Source organism: Anthonomus grandis, chromosome 4, assembly GCF_022605725.1.
Source record: "Anthonomus grandis grandis chromosome 4, icAntGran1.3, whole genome shotgun sequence".
Taxonomy (NCBI): Eukaryota; Metazoa; Arthropoda; class Insecta; order Coleoptera; family Curculionidae; genus Anthonomus; species Anthonomus grandis.
In genome coordinates this window covers 13,700,090-13,727,096 of record NC_065549.1, presented here as the reverse complement: position 1 = coordinate 13,727,096, position 27,007 = coordinate 13,700,090, and the positions used below count along the sequence as shown (strand labels likewise).

General features: G+C 31.1%; 2 protein-coding genes across 4 annotated transcripts in view; one reads left to right on the top strand and one right to left on the bottom strand.

Annotated features, from left to right (window-relative positions):
* Positions 1–11,845, bottom strand: part of LOC126734936 (phosphatidylinositol 4-kinase type 2-alpha) — a 29,127-nt gene extending 17,282 nt beyond the window's left edge. For both annotated transcript variants that reach the window (XM_050438781.1, XM_050438782.1), the window contains exons 1-3: positions 11,578–11,845; positions 6,582–6,880; positions 2,609–2,727 (exon numbers count right to left, since the gene is read on the bottom strand). In XM_050438781.1, coding sequence (XP_050294738.1) covers positions 2,609–2,727; positions 6,582–6,816 — 354 coding nt within the window. In that variant the 5' untranslated portion in view covers positions 6,817–6,880; positions 11,578–11,845. The remainder of the gene's footprint in view (positions 1–2,608; positions 2,728–6,581; positions 6,881–11,577) is intronic.
* Positions 11,846–14,477: 2,632 nt separating this feature from the next.
* On the top strand, positions 14,478–25,785 carry LOC126735387 (growth hormone-inducible transmembrane protein-like). Of its 2 annotated transcripts, XM_050439356.1 has the most exons (10): positions 14,478–14,645; positions 14,859–15,077; positions 15,142–15,253; positions 20,687–20,828; positions 20,893–20,962; positions 21,023–21,168; positions 21,248–21,362; positions 21,423–21,573; positions 25,438–25,543; positions 25,634–25,785. In XM_050439356.1, the coding sequence occupies exons 2-9, from the start codon at positions 14,894–14,896 to the stop codon at positions 25,514–25,516; spliced, it is 999 nt and encodes a 332-aa protein (XP_050295313.1). In that variant the 5' UTR covers positions 14,478–14,645; positions 14,859–14,893; the 3' UTR covers positions 25,517–25,543; positions 25,634–25,785. The 2 variants fall into 2 exon arrangements, with proteins under 2 accessions (XP_050295313.1, XP_050295312.1); XM_050439355.1 differs by lacking the exon at positions 25,438–25,543.
* Positions 25,786–27,007: the final 1,222 nt, after the last annotated feature.

Here is a 27,007-nt window from a genome sequence, read left to right as displayed (position 1 = left end):
AGACATCCTATCATTGCACGAGACACACTGAAACCTGTCTTTTAGGTAGGAACATATTAAATTAATCAGCGAATAATGAAAGCCGTAATATTTTAATTTAGCTATTAATAATTTATGATCAATGGTGTCAAACGCTTTTGAAAAGTCTAAAAGAGCTAAAATAACGTTATCACCTTTATCATAGGCCTCAATTATATCACTGATTACTATAGCTAAGGCAGTCGCCGTTGAATAGTTTTTTCTAAACCCACACTGATGATAGTTTGGAATTATATTTTTTTCACATACATATTGGTATATTTGTTTATAAACAAATTTTTCAAAAACTTTTGAAAACGTTGGCAAAATACTGACTATTCTAAGGTCGGAAAAGTCCTTAGGGTCGGATGTCTTTGGAATAGGCCTACCGATTGCAATACGCCAAAGACGAGGAAAATATTGCTTTTCTAGACAGTAGTTTATGAGGTGAGTAATATATTTATCAACAAATGGGCTACAATATTTTAGCATTCTTGCCGATATGCCATCTACACCATATGCATTAGAGTGTAATTCCTTATTAATAATATGACTTATCTGCTCAATTGTAGCAAATTCTAATTTTAAACAATTATTTAAATTATAAAAATTGCTATTAAAAAATTTAATTTGATTTTCACAGTCAGGTGACACTGTTTGCAAAAAACTGCAAGAATAATTGTTAATTTCTTGCGGATTAGATAATTCCTTAGGAAGGTCATAGGACTTTAGGGTTTTAACATTTAAATCACCTAAGGATTGCCAAAGAAGTTTCGGATTAGTGTGATTTTTAGCTAAGTTATCTAAATAGGCTTTTTTCTCCCTCCGTACGCAAGTCAATGCAAAATTACGACGTTGTTTATACTCATCCCAATCAATCTGTAAACGACTTCGCTTAAATTTTTGTAAAGCATTATCTCTTTGTTTCATAATGAGTTTCAAGTTAGGAGTAAGCCAGGGTGCTTTGCATTTGGAGACTTTTATGGTTATAATAGGCGCATGCTGATCAAAAGTAGAGAGAATATGCTGGTTCAAAATATTAAGCTTTCTATCAACATCATTTTCCCTTAAAAAGCTATGCCAATCCTTCCCATTATTAAGATTCTATCATTAAAAAACTATTTTTTGACAGAATTCTGAAAACAGAATTCTGTTTTTTGTGAAAGTCTAAAATTTTGAATATTAATGAAGCCTCGCATTTAAATTTTCCAAAATTAACAAAGAAGGACCAAAAAAGGGCATTTCTTTAAGAGAAGGTTTGAAAAATCAGATCTAAACTTTAGGTAGGATATGGTTTAAGGAACTTAAAGGTAAATAAAAAAAATACATAAGTTGAAGATTTTTTGAAACATTATTATTTTATGTATGAAACGTGAGAAAGTGCATTTAAAATATTATTATGGGTTAAAATACAGTAATATTTGTAAAGATAAGCTTAATAATACTAGATAAGCATGGATTAAAAAAGGATGGTTAAATGCGATACAAATTGTAGAAACAGTTTGTAATAATTAATTTTTCGTATTTTATATCATCAAACCATTGCAAATTTATAATAAAAATCGTTTATTTATTCAAACAATCACCACATTTTAAATTGACACAGAAGTACATTATCAGTTGACCAGCAGGCACCAATAAAAGGTTATCACTGTGTTTACTTATGCGGTAACGCATAAATAGACGAATTATCTTTATTTATTGAAAATATCCAGACTTAAACTACATTAAGGTGGTCCAAATTTGTTCTGGTTTAATATATTTAAAATAAAAACGTTTTTTGGCTGTTGTAGCTACAAAATAAAAAACAGATAGTAGTAGCATTTACGAGATCAATACTCTAGAATATGTTTCATGACTTTACAAGTCCTGAATATTATTTTTGGTCTAGTATAAATACTATATTTTATTATTGAAGTTTTAATTACTGAGCACATGGAAATAAAAAGACATATATGAAAATATTTATTGATTTCATTCATAAAGAAGCTAATACTTTATTTGAAAATAATTGAAACCAAATTGGCAAAAGTCTAGTGTTAAATGTAAATTAATAAGGAAACTGATGAAAATAAGAATAATTGGTGTATGCATACTCTGGATTATTACCAGGCAAATAGCTCAAATAATTGGTAGGATTCCTACACCAGAATTTTCTAAAAGCTCCAAATTACTTAGAAATTAAGATTTTGTAGTGATAACAATAATGCAAAGAAACTTTTGTAGAAATTTTATTTATCTGGCTTTGAGCTGCAAAAATTAATAAATGCTTTGTTCGAATGAAGAATTGTAAGGACCTGTGACATACTTACATTTCAATTAACTTAATATTGTGTATCAGATATCAGTAAAATTTGTATTTATAACTTTAAAATATAAGTTTTTATATATACTTCATTTTGAGTTTCCTTTTTAGTTATTTGTTTGAATCAAACCAAGGGCAAACATCTAAACTTCTCAACTTGCCTCCCCAAAGAAATTCATAAAATTAAATTTGCTTTCTGCTTGTGTTACAGCAAGTATACATCAAATGTATACACACTTCAACATTAGCAAAAATAATCTTTTACATGCAAAAAAGTAAACTTACCCCGGCAGGGTTTTTCACAAAGTATGATCCACTTGACCCTTGAGAAATCCTTTCAGGAAATATCCCATTATCTATGGCGTTTTCGGCTTGCCAAATTAATTCACTGAACTCTGGATCATCTAAAAACACATTGCAGATAGTAACAAATGGATGATCAGATAAATGCATTATCCATTGATAAGTATATTTTCTTTTTTTTCAGGCAGTGTTTAATGAGACGAAAGTAAGTGGAAAATAAAATACAAAGGGGGAATTTTTGGGTGCTTTTTTCAAGGCAATTTTTTATAAATATAGATAGGCTGTATTCAAAGCCAATATGGGTTAAATGGATCAAATTGCAATGACATCCAATCAAGGCCCAGCATTGATGGTGTCAAAGATGGTTTATGCTTTTTCCAGAATATTCGGGGTCTCCGGGGAAAAATGAATTATTTATATTCCCAATTAACTGTGGCTGAATTTGATGTCATTGGCTTAGTTGAAACTTGGTTGTCTGACGACATCAATAATTATTATGAAATTATACCTGTCTGTTATAATGGGTTCAGATGTGATAGACGATTTGATGAGTTAGGCCTACCTAGAAGTGAGGGCGCATTATTGGCCATACGTTCACACCTGAGAACCGTAATTATTGATGTTAGTAACCTGTTGATAGTGTCTGCTTTAATTGATTTAGTAGGTTGTAAATGTTATATCAACGATCATCTTATAGTCCACATTTTTGTGACTTATATTCCACCTCAACTTTCCAGTTTAGCCTTTGAACAATTTTTGGATTTGTTTTCGCACATGGTAAATGACTGCAAAAATGTCCTGGCAATGGGAGTAATTTTAATGTACCATTCTATGAATCTGAACGACCTGACAGTAAAGCTCATAACCTAAAATATTTTGCAGACCTCACAGGTCTTACGCAGCTCAATTCAATATTAAACATAGTTGGATCTGATATTCACAAACATATCCGGGATTGTATCTCATGACACTGCACCTTTGTTGGTTGAGGATAATTATCATCCCGCACTTTCAATATCTTTTGATTGGCAAGTAGCTAAACTATCCAATTTTACAACAAATAATTTATGTAAGTCATATAATGTACAATCCTTAACCGCCTCAGTGGCGCCAGCGGCTTATTTGTAGTTTTATTAAATGGACAAAATATCAATTTCATGTAACTCGTAAAAACCTTCAGACTTTCCGCAGCCAGATCAGCATTTTTTTTGTGGTATCAGCCTTTTCTCCAACAACCAAATTGGCTGGTGTGTGAAAATTATTTTTTATTCGTATTAAGATTATCGAGAGTAGCGCACTGATTTTATCGTCATCGTTTTACCATTTAAAACCTTTTACTTTATTTTTAACTTTTCCATTTTATTTGTTATCAAGTAGTTAGTTGTGTTTTTTAATATATCCAGTATTTTTAAAAACAATTCTTGCCGGAATTTTCTTTAATAAAAAGAAGCTATAGCGCACATATAACTTTAAGAGAGCTGATTTTCCAGGTCTTTATACATCTTTGTATAATGTAGACTGGTCGTTTCTAAATAATTTAAATAACATTAATTTGGCCTGTCAACTATTTTATGATAAGCTTTACCAACTGCTTGATTTGCATGTTCCTTTATTTAAAATTAATAAATAGAAGAGGTGGTTTCCATCCTGGTATTCTACTGAACTTAAACACAATATAAAACTTAAAGCAAAATATCACAAGGCCTTTAAATATTCAGATAGTAACTACCACTTTACTGAATTTAAAAGATTTAGAACTGTTGTTAAATCACAGATAAATACTTGTTATGCATCTTATATAAATGAAATTCAAAATAGTATATCTACTAATCCTGCTTTATTCTGGTCATATATACAGACAAAGAAGGGTTGTTCAAGAATACCAGGTAGAATGCATGACCATAACGGAGTGTATGAGGAACCGAATCACATAGTAAATGCATTTGCGTCCTATTTCCAAAGTGTTTATACCTCTAGAAACAATGATGAAACTGACCATCTGTTATTCAATCCAAATGATAACCATGTAGTTTCAAATCTCTGTGTGCATATAGATGATATTTCTGAGTTGGAAATCGAGCAAACTTTGAAAAATATTAAGAGTAAGTCTAGTTCGGGCCATGATCTTATTCCCTGTTTTCTCCTAAAAGATTGTAGTGCTGTTTTCGCTGAGCCTCTTAAATATCAGACTTCTCAAAGGCCTTTGACTGCATTGATCATTTTACTGTTCTTAAAAAACTATGCTCTTTTGGATCTAGTCCATCACTTGTCTCTTTTTTTAGATCATATCTTACTTCAAGGCAACAATTTGTTTCTTATAACGGCTTCAAGTCTGAGTTGTATTTGGCTTCATCTGGGATGCCTCAAGGATCGAATTTGGGGCCTTTACTGTTCTTACTTTTCATCAATGACCTTTCCCGCGCCTTAACTTGTGAAAACTTACTGTTTGCCGACGATTTGAAAATATATAGCAGAATCAATAGACTGTGTATTTCTCCAACATCAACTTAATATTTTACACACCTGGTGTATAAAGAATAAACTTAAAGTAAATATATCTAAATGTAAAGTAGTGACATTCACTCGGAAACGTAAACCATTAAATTATGTATACAGTATCAGTTCTGAAGAATTAGAGCATTGTGAAAATATACATGATTCGGGGGCTACATTTGATACCCAACTTACATTTATTCCCCACACTCAGTCAGTCCTTTCATCCGCAAATAGAGTTTTAGGTTTCATAATGAGAAACTGTAAACAATTCACTAATATTACATCTCTTAAAACACTGTTTTACTCACTAGTTCGATCAAGACTTGAATATTGCTTCTTAGTGTGGTATTCAATATATCAGATTCACGTTATGGCTCTAGAGAATGTTCAAAGAAAATTCCTCAAATTTTTGCATTTGAAGGAAACTGGTGTCTATCCTCAAAGAGGATTTGATAATGCTCTTTTACTGTCTCAGTTTAATATCGATTCTCTTAATTTTAGAAGGATGCTTGTTTCTAATAACTTTGTATATGAGCTTATTGATTCACCTCATCTTTTATCAATGTTAAACTTTAGAGTACCAAGATGTAACTCACGGCTTATCGAAACATTTTATTATCCTCATTCGGGAACTAACATTGGTAAGAAGTCACCAATTTTTGTTATGACCACAAATTTTAACAGCATCTCTGCTTTGTGCGATATACATAACTGTTCTCTTAGACAAGTAGGTATTTTCACTAGGGAAATTTTCTCACCTCTTATTTAAGTTAGATGTGTAGGTCTTATATAGGTTAAGCATATATTGTATTTTTCAGTTTTTCAGTTTTTTTTTTCATATGTTACTTGGTGTGCTAGCTTTGCTCTGTAAAAGGTTTTGTACTGTTAAACAATAAATAAATAAAGCAGCAGTGATATAGAGTTACAGAAAAATACTTTATGTTAAGTATCTGTTATAAATTTTAGGTCAGGTTCATATATCATGAAAAAAAAAAAGGTGAAGCAAGCATTATCTTCTGCAGGATAAATTATTGGTTCTCAACTGATTACAGTTAATTTATTATAATTCTTGATTCGATCAGTATTAGGTGGGCTGGAGGTGTTTTGGTTCAGTTTCAGGGTCAGTTTTTTCTTTTTATTGTACTAATAATTGTCTTTTGTATTGGGATTTTCCTGTTGGACAATAAATGAATAAATAAATATCTTTTACCCTATCACTTTTTATTTTCTTTTTTAGATGTTCTTGCTTTAGAAGAACGTCAAAATGGAACGAAGAAAATGTTACATTTATCATAATACTTGTAATTGTTCCTTATTGTTTTCATCTAACTAATCTACTTCTGAAAAATTACTTTTCGGTCACTAGTTGTTTGTTTTAAGCATAATCTCTTTTCTTACCTGGAAACTGGTTGTAAGAGACCTCAATACCCCCCAAAAGGGGCTGAGACTCTTTTCTTACCTGGAAACTGGTTGTAAGAGACCTCAATACCCCCCAAAAGGGGCTGAGACTCCCTATTGATCCCCGGCGAATCCAAATTGCCGTCAAAAGCGACCTCCGGTACAAGAGGCACGTCTTCTCCGTCGCTGCTGTGGCACACTACCGATAGGGGTACGATGGGACGATGGGGAGCGATCGGGGGTTCAAGGTTGGATCCGGTATTGACCAAAATGGCGACGGACTCACTCGCACTCATCACCCGTTAATCTTTAGATGTTTACGATGGTTACACATAGGAGGTGGCAGCGTGAAGAGTATAGCTACAAATAAGCCATTTTATTTTAGATTATCTTATGTTTTTTCTTGTTTCAATACGACTCAAGACATTGATACTGGGTATAGTATGTAATGACATCTCTTTTTCCACTTTGCAAAGAATAATGATAAAATACCAATTCATTAAACCTGGTGTAGGACAGGAGAAATGAGATCAAGACTCTTTGGCTTGGCAATTAAGTTAGATAAGTGGTATGGCTGGAAAAAGTCTGAAAGCCATGATTGTATGTATGTGGTTTCAGAGGTTAAAAATATTGTCCTTGTTACAATAATAATTCTTGTATTACTTGCACTAATTAATTACACTATGCTCAAATCTATAAAATTACAAACAATAATATTCCTGATTTATACTTAAATGTTATTTACATCCTAAAGCCTGGTTATTGCCTTGAAGACTGTTTTATTTATCCATAGTTAAAACTGACATATGGGCGATATATATATATATGGCTTCAGCTGGCTATCAGGTTTTGTATGCAGAAAATATGAAAGTAAGAAATAACAAAGATAAATGTAATATTATAAAAAGAAAAAGAAAAGTAATATATGTATATACAAAATTATCATTTATATTACCATTAAATAAATCAAAGGCTTGTTCCACACTGTGGCAAAGTTTGAATTTAAAAAAAAATTTATGAATGTATTTAAAACATTATGTGTCATGCACATTCTTAATTTTAAATATGTATCTTAATTTTAAAGAAAGGTTTATTCCTCTAAAGAGGTACAAAAGTTCTTCTTTTCCATCTTGGTTTTCTTCAGAGCTTCACAGTTTGATCATAAGAAAGAAACAAATTCACAAAAAGTTTAAAATTAGTGGTCAACAGCAGGATTATGATGAATTTGTATTTTTGAGACATCAATGTGAGTACTTAAGAGAGTTGTGCTATCAACAATACATTAATAAGGTGGAAATGAATCTCGCTGGCAATCCGAGGTACTTCTGGTCATATATTCAAAATAAAAGAACTCATTTTAGTCTTCCCTCCAGAATGACATACAATAACAGGATTAGTATGAATATCTCGGATACTGCGGATATGTTTGCAGAATACTTTTCATCCGTCTATTCGGATGAGCAAGTAAATGACATACCATCTTTTGATTTTGATAAATCAATTCTGATTTCTGTCTGAGCACTTTAAGTCTGTCAACACAGGATGTTTATGAGGTTATTACTTCCTCTAAGAATAAGCTCTGCGCTGGACCAGATGGGATTCCGGCATTCTTCCTAAAGAAATGTGTTTTTGAGTTCTTACGAAACCAATACTGTTCATTTTTAACACATCTCTAGGTACTGGTTCTTATCCCACTCTCTGGAAGAGAAGTTTTCTAAAACCCATTTTTAAATCTTGTAGTAGAAATTAAATTTCCAATTATTGGGCTGTGTGTAAGCAATCTGAGTTGCCAAAGCTGCTTGACTGCCTGGTCTGTCATAGGATTGCCTGGGGTTTTAAATCTTTATTTAATCCTGAGCAATTTGGATTTATAAAAGGCAGATCTACTGAAGCTAATTTGGTGCTGTATGTCAACTACCTCTACCGCTGCTTGGAGAAGGGACTTCAGGTTGACTCAATATATACAGATTTTTCCAAAGCTTTTGATCGGGTTAACCATGGGGTACTCTTGCAGAAGCTTAGGGCCTTGGATATTGTGGGGCCTCTTCTTCAGTGGATCTCGGGATTCATCAGAGGTAGAACCCAGATTGTTAATCTTGGAGGTACATGTTCCTCTGAAATTTTGGTGCCATCTGGGGTGCCACAGGGCTCTCACTCGGGCCCTGTTTTGTTTTGCCTCTTTTTAATTGATTTAGTTTGGAAACTTGAAAATTGTCGTGTGCTAATGTTTGCTGATGATGTGAAGCTATTTAGGCTTATCACATCCCTTTCTGATGCTGTGCTCCTGCAAAAAGACCTTAATTTGTTCTTGGATTGGTGCCACTTGAATAGAATGTCCCTTAATATCAATAAGTGCCATAAGATTACTCTTTCTAAGCAAAGAAACCCTATTGCTTTTCTTTATAAAATAAATAATGTAGCAATTGGTGTCAAAACAGAGGTTTCTGACTTAGGAATATTTATTGACTCCAGGTTGTCTTTTAAAAGTCACATCAATCAGGTGACTGGTAGGGCAATGAAAATGCTGGGTTTTATCCAACGGTCTACAACTGATTTGTCTTTGTTTACTTTTAGATTACTTTATTGCTCTCTTGTTAGACCCATCTTGGAGTATGGCTCAATGTGTGGTCCCCTTCATATAACTGCTACATTGAGCAGATTAAAAAAACTCGAAATAAATTTTTAAGGGTGGCTGCTTTTAGGTGTGGTTACAGGAGACAGGAGTATTACTATCAGTGGGTCAGGGATAACCTGAACTTACCCACATTAGAGTCACGAAGAACATTACTTATGTTTTATGTATAAGGTTTTAAATGCTACTATAGATTGTCCCGAGTTATTGTCTCTTTTTAAACTTAAGGTGCCTTCCAGATTGAATAGACAATCAGAAATATTTTCAGTCCCATTCCACCATACCAATTATGGCATTAATGAGCCAATTACATGAATGGTCTGTCAGGACAGATAAACTTTTTTGACTCTAGGATAACATCTTTTAAGGGGCAGTTAAAGAATATTATTTCATAGGGGCTTTAATTAATTAACTCATCTGCACCTTTCACTGATTTATAGATAGTTTTGTATCTGAATATATATGTTTGTATGGGTATGCTATGTAATACTTATGTAAATGGATTCCGTTAATAAATAAATAAATAAATAAAAAAACCTAGTGTAGGACAGGAGAAATGAGATCAAGACTTTTTGGCTTGGCAGTTAAGTTGGATAAGTGGTATGGTGGTATGTTTCAGAGGTTAAAAATATTTTCATCCATTCTGCCTTGTTACAATAATAATCCTTGTATTACTTGCACTAATAAATTACACTATGCTCAAATCTATAAAATTACAAACAATTATATTCCTGATTTATACTTAATGTTATTTACTTCCTGAAACCTGGTTATTGCCTTGAAGACTGTTTTATTTATCCATAGTTAAAACTGACATATGGGCGATATATATATGGCTTCAGCTGGCTATCAGGTTTTGTATGCAGAAAATATGAAAGTAAGAAATAACAAAGACAAATCTAATATTATAAAAAGAAAAAGAAATAAAGTAATATATGTAGGTATAAACAAAATTATCATTTATATTACCATTAAATAAATCAAAGGCTTGTTACACACTGTTGCAAAGTTTGTATTTAAAAAAAAATGTATGTATTTAAAACATTATGTGTCATGCACATTCTTAATTTTAAATATGTATCTTAATTTGATTCTCCATGAATAATATTAAATATGCAGTGTCCCATATTTAAATGTTAATGCAAACAAATATTTATCTGTCTATATTGTGTTAACCTAAAAAATAAAACTAGGTGCACCCAGAGTTTAAGCAATCAGCAATAACATTTAATACAGCATTTAAGCAGTCAGATTTAGTTTTAACATAATAAAAGTCAAATATAAAATTTAAATAAAAGTGAAAATTTATGAAATTAATAGCAAAATGTTTCCAACAATTTTTCACTGCTACTTTAACTGTACATTTTAGTGTTTCTTTCTATGTAGGATCCCATTTTGTGCAATGAAGCCAAGACTCCCAAATCAAAACAATGATTAATAGCAAAGGCCAAACAATTTCTTCACTTAAAAAAAAAATAAATATAAAAAAATAAAATTAAATAAATAAAAGCAAATTTCCAAAGAGTTGCTTCTTTTTTCAATCATTTCATAACCAATTTCCTAAAGTTCGATCACATCAGTATGAAATAATATAAATGTTTCTTCTTAAGTAAAAATTCTGTATAAATTTAGCTTTCTAGCAACAATACAGTGAAATTCATTTAGAACCTTGAATCTATGGATAAATCTGTAGACAGGTTTTCAAAACATTATTCTAATACTTTTTTTGGTAATTCTGCAGTTTAGCGGCTTTTGTCTAAACTATGAAAAATGATGGGACTTTTTGCACAATGGGTAGATTTGGATATATATTTTTCATTAAGAGTAGCGGAAATCCAAATTCTATCATGACAAGGGTGTTATCACACACCAAATCACTCACTAAGGGATGTGATTAATCATTAGAATACTACTTACAATACACTACAACTCATTCAATATAAATAATTTATTTGAAATTAATAAATTATATACTGTTATTGAATCTTAAACTGATAAAATTATATATGATGAAATGTCAATAGCATAAAAAATTCAACAAGTGAAAGAATGAAGAACTAAATGTTGTTTATTGCCCTGTATTTAGATTAACAACTTTACAGGGTTTCTAATATAGAGAAAACAATAACAACTACTTTCAAACCTGTTGGGTAAACAAAACCAAAACATTTGCAATATATTAAAATTTTGGCTGATAATGTGAGTGTTTTAACTGCTCTTTAAATAATATGATTTAAGATTAATAAGGAATGTGACTTTAGACGTGGAGGGTTCAAGCTACGCGTAATACAATCACTTCAAGGTCTGTAAGGTTTCATCCCTTCAAAGACATTGATGACAAAGAATTCTTACAAATGTCTCTTATGGTTACAACTTAGAAAATCTTAATTTCACACTAGTAAATGACTAATAAATTGCACATTACCTGCTGTTGTGGGGAGTATAAAGGATATTTTACACTGTAACATTAATTATCTCCCCTTAGTCAAGGGAAACGAAACAAAACCCACTGTTTTGTTCTGAACCTATAAACTAGTGTAATTTCTGCTCGTATTTACAATTCCTTAATGGTTCATTTTGCCAAACAGATAATTTATTTGGTGGATATGGGAAACTAATATGAAATGATTAAAAAAGCAAGCACTGCAGTATTCTAATTTTTTTTTGAGGGCACCCAGCTGATTTCAAGACAAAAAATATTGTCAATGTCAATGTCAAAAATGTTGTGTCAAGACATAGAGCTGTACAGACCAATCGAGGCAAATGATATAAGTTACGGAGTTTTTTTTTAAACATTTTCATAATAAAAACACTCAATGGTTCATTTTGCCAAACAGATAATTAATTTGCTGGATATAGGAAATTAATGTGAAATGATTAAAAAAGCAAGCACTGCAGTATTCTAATTTTTTTTTGAGGGCACCCAGCTGATTTCCCGAAAAAAAAAATTTGTCAATGTCAATCTCAAAAATGTTGTGTCAAGACATAGAGCTGTACAGACTTATCGAGGCAAATGATATAAGTTATGGAGTTTTTTTAAAACATTTTCATGATAAAAACACTCAATGGTTCATTTTGCCAAACAGATAATTAATTTGCTCGCTATAGGAAATTAATGTGAAATGATTAAAAAAGCAAGCACTGCAGCATTCTAATTTTTTTTTTTGAGGGCACCCAGCTGATTTCCCGAAAAAAAAAATTTTGTCAATGTCAATCTCAAAAATATTATGTCAAGACATAGAGCTGTACAGACTTATCGAGGCAAATGATATAAGTTATGGAGTTTTTTTAAAACATTTTCATGATAAAAACACTCAATGGTTCATTTTGCCAAACAGATAATTAATTTGCTCGCTATAGGAAATTAATGTGAAATGATTAAAAAAGCAAGCACTGCAGTATTCTAATTTTTTTTTGAGGGCACCCAGCTGATTTCCCGACAAAAAATATTGTCAATGTCAATGTCAAAAATGTTGTGACAAGACATAGAGCTGTACAGACCAATCGAGGCAAATGATATAAGTTATGGAGTTTTTTTAAAAACATTTTCATGATAAAAACACTCAATGGTTCATTTTGCCAAACAGATAATTAATTTGCTCCCTATAGGAAATTAATGTGAAATGATTAAAAAAGCAAGCACTGCAGTATTCTAATTTTTTTTTGAGGGCACCCAGCTGATTTCAAGACAAAAAATATTGTCAATGTCAATGTCAAAAATGTTGTGTCAAGACATAGAGCTGTACAGACTTATCGAGGCAAATGATATAAGTTATGGAGTTTTTTAAAAACATTTTCATGATAAAAACACTCAATGGTTCATTTTGCCAAACAGATAATTAATTTGCTCCCTATAGGAAATTAATGTGAAATGATTAAAAAAGCAAGCACTGCAGTATTCTAATTTTTTTTTGAGGGCACCCAGCTGATTTCAAGACAAAAAATATTGTCAATGTCAATGTCAAAAATGTTGTGTCAAGACATAGAGCTGTACAGACTTATCGAGGCAAATGATATAAGTTATGGAGTTTTTTAAAAACATTTTCATGATAAAAACACTCAATGGTTCATTTTGCCAAACAGATAATTAATTTGCTGGATATAGGAAATTAATGTGAAATGATTAAAAAAGCAAGCACTGCAGTATTCTAATTTTTTTTTGAGGGCACCCAGCTGATTTCCCGAAAAAAAAAAATTTGTCAATGTCAATCTCAAAAATGTTGTGTCAAGACATAGAGCTGTACAGACTTATCGAGGCAAATGATATAAGTTATGGAGTTTTTTTAAAACATTTTCATGATAAAAACACTCAATGGTTCATTTTGCCAAACAGATAATTAATTTGCTCCCTATAGGAAATTAATGTGAAATGATTAAAAAAGCAAGCACTGCAGCATTCTAATTTTTTTTTTGAGTGCACCCAGCTGATTTCCCGAGAAAAAAATATTGTGAATGTCAATGTCAATCTCAAAAATGTTATGTCAAGTCATAGAGCTGTATTAGACCTATCGAGGCAAATGATATAAATTATGGAGTTTTTTTAAAACAGTTTCATGATAAGAAACACAAAATTTAGGCAAATAAAAATTGAATAGTCTATTCGCTGAGAGCATTTAACGGGATGGCTAAAAAGCATCTTATTTTATGTTTTTTGCGTTGCTGAACACGATTTTGATAATTATTTTTATTTAGAAGGCAACAAAAAATTATAAACAATTCAATTATTTAAATAAAAATTACTTGAAAAATATTGGTCGTATTGACAAATTTTGTTCTAAAAAATGTAGCTCATAAAATTTGCCATAAAAAGTCGTTAGGTATATACCGAAAGTCGCAACGGATTTTAAGTTATAAGCGCCTGAGTCCAGCCGGTACTATGCCGGATGCATCGTGGGAAAGGCGACATCGTGTATTGAAAAATTTCATATTGTAATTGATGATTTAATATTGTGAAAGTGTCGACTCGGGGAACAGGGTACATACCCGACGGTTTTCCCGAATCTCCAAATCGTGCTGGCAATTGCCACGTAGCAGCCCCATCAAGTGAACAAGAACAGAACAGAAACTTAAAATCCGTTGCAAATTTCGCTCTATACCCTGAGTACCTTTTATGTTATATAAAAAATTATTGACACGGCTAATACTTTTCGAGTTATTTGCGTTTAAACAATTAAATTATTTATAACTTCTTGTTGCCCGTTCTGACTAAAAAATAATTATTTAAATCGTGTCTCCCCAGATAAATATAAATAACTGGGAGAACATCAAACGAAAAAATCGATCCATATATCGGTTGGTTGTAATCGATACGTTCGTACCTCTTTGCTGTCATAAGTGTCAAGTCATATGTCACCCTCATGGAAATTTAAAGTAAGGAAAATTCCAGTCAATTTGACCATTTATCCACATCGAATTTGCCGAACAAACGTTTTAATTTCGAATTCCAATTTTCCTCGGTTCCCTTAGTGAACAATATTTATATTCCTTATCCAGGTAAGCAATAAACACAAAATTATTTTTTTTTTAACAAAACAATAAATGTTCTCTTTTTGAACTCCCAAGTTACATAGAACCTTATTTCCTCTCAAAAACCCTTGCAAAGAAGCTTTCTTCAAGACAAAATATTAACACTCAAAAAGAAAATACTTGTCACAATATTTCACAACAGATTACCAATCAATTCTGGTAATTATTTATATATTTTAGTGCAACAACAGAGGTACCTACAGTAACCTGTAAAAATGGCACTCATGCTAGCAAGCAGATTATGTAGGGCTCCAGTCTTCCAAAGGAGCCTAATTAAACACCTACCAACAAGATCGGCTGTAAGAACTTTTGCAGAAGATAGTAGAGATGCTCTTGCTAGAGAAGCCAGGCGTAAAGCCACTTTAAAAGAAAAGGCTATGGCACCAGCAGGAGAAACAGGTACTTCATTATATTCTACTATTATAATATTACATTCAATTTTTATATTATTATTATTATGTAGCTTTCAATATTGGAAGGGGTGCGGTAGCTGGAGGCTCGATACTTGGCATTGGGGCACTTTGTTATTATGGACTTGCATCTAGCACTGGTAGAAGTGCACTTGATCAATCTCAGTAAGTTATTTGGCATAGTTTTCTACTATAGTTGTCATATACTGCAATCCTTATTTAAAACATCCTAACTCGCAAATCGATAAAGCTGAGCAAATTGAGATTTTATGGAAACTAATATGCAGTCCTCATATTTTGAAATATTTATCTGATTCTTTTTATACGCTTAGAAATTTGTTTTTTACATTTGTGGGTAAAGTTTAGTAAAAGACTAGATCCAAATTTGGTGAAATTAAAAAAAAAAAGTTAGATAGGACTTTTTAACTTAGTAAAGTAATTATAATAAAAAAATATATCTGTTTTTGGAGTTACATTTCAAATTAACATTATAACTATATTACTAACTAATAAAATATTAGAATATTAAAAACAGTATGAAACTAAATCTAGAAATTAAATTTTGTTTTCTTTATAATTTTACACCTCTACATTGTGTTCAGCAAGAAGGTTTTGGTAACCCATCCTTATAATATTTAGCACTTAAAAAATTGAAGAGCTTAAATTCTTCCGAATAGGCATTTTTGTAGTACAACACATTTTCTCTCCTTTTAAAGTGCAAATGTCCCATATTCTGCAAGGAAGGTTTGGAAACAATTTTTTGAAGTTTAAACTTGGATGAACAATCTTTCCATTCAAAAAAGGTTTTGTATGTTTATCTCTTTTACATGGAGCTTAGATGAGTTTTCTACAGCTGATTTAAAATCATTAAAATCGAATACTTTTTTGTGCCTTTTCAATGATTGTTCTACCTTGTGATGGAACGAGTCCGCGGACATAAAAGTGTGACTAGATTGAAACTATTTAATTTCGAAATTCTTCAGTTAAGTCCTGGTAGAGTTTACAGTGTAAACAAAATAAGCCCAAATTTTTGTTTTGAGCTGCACAGTTGTCAAGCCAGATCGTAATATTACGCATGTCTTTGTTATATAAAAAAATCAAAAAAAGTTGAAATTAAATCTTCCTTATTTCGACCCGCAACTCCTTTGTGTCATATAATCACAGTCTAAGAAATTAAAATCTATTATTATAAGTTGAAATCTATATACTTTGATATTATTGCCACCGGCTTTTCGAATATGCCCCTACTGGCACAAATGAATATTTTACAAACGGAAGGCTACTTAGGACATTTTAATTTGGGATTATCGTCTTTCCTGCACATAGGACAATATATTTAGGTGAATTTAAGGCATAAAAAATGTAGTTAGGACTTTCTAATTTAGCCAAGGAGGTAGATACCATTTGATAGGTTAATAAAATGTAATAAGCCCAAAAAAACGAGAATTTTGTAGTTAGGACGTTTTAACTAAGAAGGGCAGTATAGATCTCAATACAGATAATTACTAGGGTCTTATAAATTAAAACAGTCATGGATTCTAACTCCTAACTCATTAATTGAGTAATTTGATCCCCTTATAGCTGAGTACTTAATTTTTTTTTAATGTATTATTAATAGTAATATAATAATAAAAAAAGGTTTTACAATCCCTATGTATTTGAATATTAATACAGTGCATTATAAAATTTCAGAGGGCAAGTTAAAAAACTGCTGTTAAAAAAAGTTGACAACCAGGTCAACAACAATTTTTTGTACTTGTTAGGTAATATTTCTATAATATTTACAGTAATTTGCGCAACTTTGAGTTTAATTACATGATGATTTTGTGACTATTTTGGGCAAAAAAATTAATGCCAATGTTTTGAATTATAAATAATTAACACTGATGCAGTCTTGTGTGGTCCCCATATTTTGCAGTGCATATTAATTCTATATGATTAGTTCAACAAAGCTCTTAAAGTATGTGGGTTATAACCTCAATATTTCCATGGATGTGCTTATATACAGTGCCAGCCAAAAGTAGAGAAACTTTTAATTTATTTTCTAATTTGATAATCTATTCAAAATTTTTGTGACACCATGTATTAAAAATGTTTATCTTAGCCTAAACCATAAATTCATACCAAAACAGTTTGAATATTTATCACAGGAATGTAAATAGTAAACAATGTTTTTTTTACTTGAGGACATAAATAGAGAAACTTTTTGTATTAAATATTTTAAATTAAGTAGGTCTCGTTTGAAGCAGTTCGTTTTCGATTGTAAAGAAGCCTATTTAGTATTAAAATGCCTCGAGGTATAAATTTATCTGAACAAATAAAAAAACTTATAATTGAGAAGCATGATGCGGGAGTAAAACAAGTAACAATCCCTAGAGAACTTGATCTTCATAAAAGTGTGATTTGTAAACAAATCAAATTGTAGCAAACTTCTATAAGAAATCCATTTTTCTCCGCCGAAGATATAAAAAAGGCATATCCCAGCATTTCCCTTTCAGTTTGATCTATTTGAAGACTTTTATGTGACGCCAACTTAAAAGCCAGGAGACTGGTAAAAAAACCTTTCATTTCAACGAAAAATAGACAAATTCGTTTAAGATGCAGAAAAGAACATTTACATTGGACCTATAATCAATCGAAAAACGTTTTATGGTCAGATGAAAGTAAGTTCAATTTATTTGGGTCAGATGGTATGAGATGGGTGAGACGTCCCGAGAATGAAAAATTCAACCCAAATTACATTATTCCCACAATCAAACATGGAGGCGGTAATGTGTTGGTGTGGGGATGTTTTTCCGGGCATGGCGTTGGTCCACTGGTGAGAATAGATGGGATCATGAATCGCCAATATTATCTAAACATCTTAAGGAATAATATGCTTCCCTACGCCGAGAGGATAATTTGCCGGTAATTTGGAAATTCCAGCATGATAACGACCCGAAGCACACTTCTAAAATTGTTAAAAATTTCCTAACCTCTCAACAAATTCAAGTTCTGAAGTGGCCAGCTCAAAGTCCAGATTTAAATCCCATCGAGAACTTGTGGGAGCACCTAGACAAAAAAGTTCGACAAAAAAATCCGAATAAGTTCCGAAATAAAGACGAATTATTCCAAGTCGTAAAAAAAGCATGGAGTGAAATTTCCGGAGATATTATACACAATCTTCTTGAATCTATGCCAAGACGGTGTAGTGAAGTTGTGAAGAATAACGGTTATGCCACAAAGTATTAGTGTGCTTTTATCCACATTTTGTATTATAACATAATTATGTCATAAAAATAAAAAGTTTCTCCATTTTTGTCCTTAGAGAAAATAAATTTTGTTTGCATATTTTGTAATAAATTATTTGTTTTCAATTTTTTTTTCTAATTATTATCGTCACTACTAGATATAACCATAAACATTATTTACAATTACTTCGAATTAGTTTTAATAAGCAAAAAATAAAAATATTAAAAGTTTCTTCACTTTTGGCCGGCACTGTATGGCAATGACATTTTAAATGTTCTGAATCACTTATGGTTAGCATACCTAATGCAATAAATCAGGCAATGGTGGCAGCTAATCAAATCAAAGAAGATACTTTCAATACTAGTATCAACCAAATAAAATGAATGATCTGTGATTTATATATAATACAATATAATATATTGCAAAAATTTTCACAAATACACAATCCAATTTATAGACATAACTTGAAAGTTATAATATAATTCATAGCTACTAACTATAGATATTATGATACTAATGTGATTCTTATTTTTCATATTATCTCAATTAAACAATGAATCCATTAGAATAAAACGAAAACTTTTACTAGACTACAAGTGTTCAAAATTTTTCATTTCCTACATTGATACAAAGACACAAAAGAAGTTTTTGTTTCCTTTGTAAGTAAATAAATATTTTATTCTACTATAAGGAGCGGAGGAGGCACAAGTATATACTTAGTATATTTAAATATTTTTTGTTCCTAATGATACAATTTCAATCTGGATGTAATACAAAGAGAACAAAAACAAATCCACTAACAAAAACATCAGATCATTAATAGAAGGTTAAGAAACAAAATTTTGAAATTTCTCAGTACCTATTATTCAATAGAGATGGGGGATTTCATTTTCATTATATAGTGTATAATAATAATGTTTATTAATTACAATATAAAAAGTCACAACTAAGCACAATCAATCAAAATCATTGAAGCACAAGTGCTTGAACAGTAAATATGGTGGCAAATTCAGGGTTTTGTCAAAATTCAGTGTGAAGTGACACAATCAGTAATAAAAGTTACATCCAGCATAGAATGAAGTCCATATTAGGTATCATTATTGTAAAACATACTTATATCAAACATACAAAAGCAATAATCATTGCAGGTTATTTAAATTATTAAAAAAGATTCTGCATTTTGAAAATATCCAATCTTTAATTTTAGTTTTGAAAGTTCTCCAGTTTTTTATTTGCTTTAGGACCATATTCATACTTAAACTTCATTTGCCAAGATTTTAATTAGTTCTTGTTATATGCTGAAGTATTTCCTCTTGGCATGTTTTTGTTTGTCACACTGGCAAAGACCAGAAGTGGTAGGAACTAAAACAAAAGGTTCTGTAATTAATTTTTGACTTAAGCATTGACATCACTAGACAAACTACTTATGTACTATACTTACCAAATAATAATTAACAGTTTTAACAGGTAAAAATTTAAAGTCATTTATCGCTTTTGCTTATCTAATTAGTCTTGTGAATTTAAACTTTAGTAAAGACGAGTTAACCGAAAAAGTTATAAAGAAGTAAAGAATAAATAAAAAACCCTAAGTCTTTGTACAAAGCAGGTCATCCCGTAAGAGATATTACTTGCTTATAAGGTCTGATGATGCTTTATTTTAAGCAAAACATCTAACTTGGCACATAGAAAATATTTTGAGACGAAGACTTAGGGTTTTTATTTTTTCTCTACTTACAATTAATTTTTTTTTCTTGAAACCTTATAAATACCATATTACTAAATAAATAGATAAAATAAATTAATTTTGTAAAACTTTGTAAGGAGATGAAAAAAAGAAACAATCAACATACATACATATATTACGTAATAAAAAACAAAAAGTCTAAAATTATATTTTCCTACAGCAACCTTATACAAAAAGAACACCCATTTTCCAAACTTTTGGAATTGTAGAAATGTCTATAAACTTAAGTTTGTTGTTTTCTTCCTTATATTTAGACACAGGGTAAGGTTCCTCAACCAACACATTTCCAAAGCCTGGTTTAAAGGCACATACTATTTTTTTCAAATTGAGAAGTAAATATGCATGCAGAATAAATACATAGAAATGTATGGGACATGTGATTAGTTTAAAAGCTATACTAGGTCCTAATCATACTTATAAACATCAATACTTCACTACCATTTTGCCATTAATCTCAATAATCTTTTGATATGTTCAACAATGTTCAGTACAGTATAGTTACAATTTCATATTTAGCAAAATGATGGTTAATATTTAAAATTAATATAAATTGGTTACTTTCACACAATTTATTTGGAAAATATTCCTTCAACTTTTTGAATTTTTGTTCATGTATATTTTAGTGTATGGCCCCAATATGTTAAAGACAGAATCAAGTCCACATACATGTATTTTGGAAGCTCAATTGCTGTAACTGCAGCTAGTGCTGCTGCTGCTTTTAGATCTCCAGCTATTATGGGTATTGTTACCAGAAACGGTTTCTTGGTAGGTTATGATTGCTTTTAAAAATAAAACAACGTTCTAAAATTTAATCAATACTTTTAAACAGGGTCTTGCTATCAGTCTTGCAGCCATTATTGGGACTGGCATGTTAGCCCAAGGAATTGAATATAGCCCAGGTAATATTCCATGATTATTGAATAAATTGCAAAAATATAGTTATTATAATTCTTGGTTAGGATTTGGACCAAAACAGATGGCTTGGCTTTTACATGCCTCTGTTATGGGGGCTATGGTTGCCCCTCTTTGCTTCTTGGGAGGTCCTATTCTTTTAAGGGCAGCTTGGTATACTGCTGGGGTTGTTGGAGGTCTTAGTACCATTGCGGTAAGTGATTAAAACAACTATTAATATCACACATGTACAATAAAAGGTTGTTTGACTTTGATGATATGAATTTTTACAGGTTTGTGCCCCTAATGATACTTTCCTTTACATGGGAGCACCATTGGCCATGGGTTTGGGTGTTGTATTTTGCAGTTCAATTGGTTCAATGTTTTTGCCGCCTACAACAGCCTTAGGTAACCTTTTTATTGCTTCAAATTATGTATTTAATTCTAATATCTTGATAATCTTGTTAGGTGCTGGATTATATTCAATATCTTTATATGGTGGCCTATTGCTGTTCTCAGCTTTCTTGCTTTATGATACACAAAGGATCGTAATGCAAGCAGAACGGTATCCAATGAACCCTGAGTATCAAGGAGTAAGGCCTTATGATCCCATCAACAGGTAAGTTTATCAATAATTATGAGTAATTTTTAATTTCGATTAGTATTATTAGCTCTGTTTGTAAGCTTGGTAAATTTTTTTGTTGGATATCGATTTTTGATCGTCGTTTCAATCCCTATGACATTATCCTCGGAGCCCTGAAAGAGACACGAAAACACAAACAAAATCATTCAACATAAAATATTTACTAATATTAATTATTTTGATTACATATGTAAATATCTATACAAATGTGCGACATAACCTGATTTTCCTATATGAAGGGTCAGAAGAAAAAAGCTGGTGAGTCAGTTACTCTCAAAACGAAACAGAATTTAATGTTTAAAATAGTACAGAATTAGTATGAAAGCTAATCAAAAGACTGTTTATAAAATTACTTAAAGTATTACATATATTCTAAGAAAGTAATAATCCAGTTTATATGATTTCGGTAGTGGCCAAATTGATTCATACCTGAAAAAACCATATTAATCTAGGAAATTCAGGGAAGGTGATTGTATTAATTTCTTTGACGTAGTTTAAGGTAGTCATGAGGTAGATTGCCAAGGAACTTGACAGCTGAGGGGCTACAAAACTTAATTAGACTTTTCTTCAAATCATTGAATTTGGCTCTGGAAATTGGCAGGAAGAATAGGATTTTGTTAAAACTAAGTAATATTTATTCATCTAGCTAGTTTAAAAAGGTAATATTTTTCACGTACCATAAAGCTGGAGGGAAGTTCAAACCACCCCTTTGGCAATGATTGACTTTGCCGCTGGGCTCTAATATTGCTTGTCAGCATTTCTCCAAAAGACGTCCTGCAATATTGTAATAAACGGCTGTGGCTAGAAGAAGCTTCTATGGCTTTGATAGGCTGCGTTTTAAAAGGGGTTTTAGCGACATACTTTGTTAGCAGTATAGTCTTCCAATCTAATACAATTCTTTTAGTAACAGTGACCACAGTAAAAGGGGATGGTTTCGATCATGTTAATTTCACCATTTCTTTAAAATCTTTTGGTATTTCCATTGGTGCTTTTATGTTCCATAACCCAACATTTTTATCGGACTCCAAGTATGAGTGTCCATGTATAGGAAATATAATTTTAATGTCTAAAAATGTGTTCTAAATTTACGAATATCAATAAAATGGAAAAGAAATGAGGCCACTTCGTTCGGGCCTTTTTTATAACACTTTCATCGTACACGTAAAAATGGGTTCGCCAGTTGTAAGAACTTGAATATTGAAGGAGTACATAGAAAGTTGACGTTTATAATTTATCATCGCTTAATCATTTTTTATCGCTTTAACATCGCTTATACCTATCTGCGGCAGGAACACCATTTTTAGCGAAATCTATGCCAATAACTTCTTTCTTTTTGTTTTTTTTTTTGCCTGGATTTTGGCTTTCTTCTTATGGTTGTAAAAACATTCCGTCCTCTTATGAATAATACTGTTTGTTGTTAGCTATTTAATTTGTTGTTTATCAGTTTCCGAATATAAAGCTTTAACTTTTGCTGTATATTCATCATAAGTTGCGCAAGTGTCCGTGCGGGGATACCCAAAAGAAATATTAAATTTTGTGCTAAAAAACATCCTGTAAGATACAACTGCAACAGGGTGTAATTTTTTTAATAGTTTAGACATTTTCTTTATATTTAAACTTTCTGGCATATCAGGATTCATATATATAGATTCTACTAAAATTTAGTTGAATCTTTAAGGCTATAATGACTCTGGACGTAAAACTTTTGATATGGCTCTCAATCGGAGCTGCAGTTACCCTATTTAGCTGTCTGTGTTCTTTAGAATACTTAACTGCTTTTATCCTTAGGGGCACAACCCATTGATTTTACTGCACATAGTAAATCTTATTTTGAGTTTTAAAGGTTGGATGTGGGGTCCAGTAAAATCCAAGGCGTTTACATCTTTTTTCTTTATTGCCAACGTTTCGGCGTATATTAGGCCTTCTTCAGAGCGAATGGAAAAAATCGAGGTTTTTCGTTAGACAGTATAGATTAGAATCTTATTATATTCACTTAATCTTGTTGCTTGCACACTAGTACTTCGATATATGTATATCCTCAAAAACTAGACACTTAATAGAATTACACTAACAGATACACCAATGTTCTACTTTAAAATAAGTAAGTAGTAGTAAGGCCTAATATAGGCCGAAACATTGGAAATAAAGAAAAAAAGATTTAAACGGCTTGGATTTTACTTGATCCCACGTCCAACTTAACCCTTAAAACTCAAAACAATTAAACTAGGTGAGTAAAATAACATTAAGTCAAGTAAATGTAATTTTTGTTCATGCCATGAATTGAGCAAAATGCCTTTGCACATACCCTAATATCAACTTTATTTCCCGCCTCGTCGGTGAATCGAATTCTATACAAAAAACCAGCATCACGTAACTTCGCCTCCTGTTCCCCCTTTCAAGGTTGTCTCTGTGTCACATGTAGGACAGTAATTATCCCAGCCAGGTACATATTTTGTTCATTGTGAGATTGGAACTGGTTAAAATATTGTAATATCTCTTTTCTGTTATGTTCAGAGATTGAATCATAACACTTAAATCGTTTTCAATGGCAAGGGGACCAGCTTTATGTATCAAGTCTTTTTTTTTAGCCTATTATGAAGTTTATCACTGTCGCCCGAGCTTGACGTTATAATACAATCACAAGCACAAAGCTAAGTTACGAAAGTGCAACAATAAACAGTAGTAAACAAAAACAATCTAACGGCTTTAAACGCTGATGTTAATACACTAATCTAATGCATAATCGCGGTGGCGGCAGCAGCGTCTCGTATTAAATACTGACTTGGTTTTTTCTCTTTACGCTTAACTTACTTTTCCTTTTGATTTACGCTTGATTTTTTTCCCTTATAGCAAAACTTCGAAGCTGTATAGGGGCTGCTTAGCCTGCGTTTTATTTAGTTATAGCACAGGTTTTTGCAAAATAGCACAATTTACAAAAAACATCATTAAAAGAAGTTTTAAGTTAACAGCATTAACAATTTTTTATATAATCGTGTTAGATAGTGATGGAAAATGTTTAAGAATGAAAAATCTGAGAATATTCTTGATATGAAGAATTTGTTGAGAACCGAACTCTTTAAATGCGCTTAGGAATACATTTGAAGATGAAATAGGGTATTAATATTCACGAAAATATACACAAAATTATGAGAGGAAATAACAGTGTTTTTCATATATAGAAAATACAAAAACGATAGAAAACAAAAATTTCTTTGATTAAATTATATAAAAAAATTTAACTTTTCTCTTAACAGCAAATAATGGATGTGGTGATCTAATCCGAAAATGACTCATCAGATTCAGAATCTATTTCTATCATTAGTTCATCAATTCAATGTCCCGATGAAAAGATGTGGGATTTGGTTTTTCATGCTCAGTCATGGATGATAAATATAGGTCTAACAATGTTTTTAGGTTTTATAGCAAATTTTGCTTTACTTATTTGCGAATTCTCGAGAAGATTCTCTTATATCACTACATTATTGTTAATTCAGAATGTTGCTATGGAAAAAATTATCAATTCCACCTATGGCGGGTCCAATAGACCTGAGACGATATGAAATTTTAAACTTGGGTTAAGATTAACCTATTGAATTTTTTTTAATGGTAACGATAGATAGAATTATAACAATATATTTATAGAATAATCATATTTTCTTATCAAATTTCGGCTTAATTCTAATTGAGCTAAAAGACTTTTTTTTTTAATTTCAACCCTAAATATTAATAATTAAACAACTGTAGTTTAACAAATCCGACGTCAGTTGGGATCCAAATTTTAATACCGCTTAGGAACATTAAATTAAATCTTAAAACCCTGATAATAACTTAATATTTTAGTGCCTTAAGTATTTATATGGACACCCTTAACTTATTCATAAGGTTGGCGATGATGCTTGCTATGAACGACCGAAAATAATTTACAAGTTTGGAAACAATACATCAGGTTAAACATAATGTTTAATTTTGTTTTTTTTTCACCAAATTATTATATTTACAACAATACCACAACCTCATTTGATTTTCCTTATTACAGCGCAATCTCAATCTACCTGGATACCCTTAACATCTTTATTAGAATTGCAACTATGTTGGCGATGGGTGGTGGAAACAAAAAAAAATAAATTAATTATGTATTTGCTTTAATTTTTGTTTTTTGGGAATAAAACCAGTTTTATTTGTTATTAATTTTAATTTTTGAAAGGCGTGATACTTGCAGGATTTAGTGTAAATAGTATAGTATGTAAGTTTAGATTTAATACTAATTTATTAAGTAATATTAAAAGAATAAGCAAGCATAGTTGTAATTATTTATGATATTTTCTTAAATAAAAATATATGAAGTAAATTTTAGTGTTTTTATTGCTATAACTTTCACTGGTGCATAATGCATTTCAGCGTTTTGGTGGTATCTTAACTAAATATTATATCAATCTCCCTTTTTTCTTTAAGAAAGTTTCGTATGGTAAGAACCCAAGGCAATGTCCTTGACTCACCGTATAGGTAATAATAATGCCATAGGGCCGTATATCGAGTCATAATCTAAATTTTTTTATAAACATGTAATTGAGGTGAATAATGATTTCTATACCAATTATGATAAAAAGTATAGGAGGGTGGTAGTATATCAAAAGGTTGTACAGAGCGCAAAGATGATGCACAACCAGCTGCTATACATATAATAAATCGACAAATAAAAGTAAAAGACGAGTATTTCTAGTATGTTGTTAAGCGAACAAATTATTACTGATACGGTGGAGATATGTAATGGCTTTAATAGTTTTTTTTTTGTAAATGCTCCTCAACATCTGTTCTTAAATCAAACTACTAAGAAACTTCTTTTGTTTCCACACAATAAAACTATGTTTTTCTTATCAATAAATAGGTTTCATGTTTTTAAGATCCTAATACGTTTACTAAAACAATTACATACTTTTGGTTTGAACCAATATTATTAAATTTGCATCAGAATTGATAACCGAACCACTTATTTATGTGATAAATATATTTCAAAATATAGGCAACAGTCGATTTACAAAAATAATATTAGATAAAATACTAAATAATATAAAATAATACTAGAAGTACAAAAAATTAATATCAAGCTATAACCTCAGAAGCTTAAATCAGAACAAATAATCTAGCTAAAAACTTCACACAAAATTAACTTATCACTTTACAAGGAACGTTAAAGTCTGATTGATTGACCATTTTTTATCTGGATCACCGTAAGCCGCTGGAAAATGGATCCAAATTATTTTCATTGAAGAAACGCAATGTCCTAGTAAGTGGAGAAAAAACCCATAGTTGGCCGAATGCAAAGGTAAACGAAACGTAGAGGAGTTGACCCTTCTTTGACAGGTGTTAAAAGGAATTGCTTCCAAGGTACTAAGACAATGATATAAATCAT

Coding starts and splice junctions, on each gene's coding strand:
- LOC126735387 (XM_050439355.1), top strand. CDS start 14,894: ATGGCACTCATGCTAGCAAGCAGATTATGTAGGGCTCCAGTCTTCCAA. Junction 20,829..20,892: donor TTACCAGAAACGGTTTCTTG/GTAGGTTATGAT, acceptor ACTTTTAAACAG/GGTCTTGCTATCAGTCTTGC. Junction 21,363..21,422: donor GCCGCCTACAACAGCCTTAG/GTAACCTTTTTA, acceptor TAATCTTGTTAG/GTGCTGGATTATATTCAATA.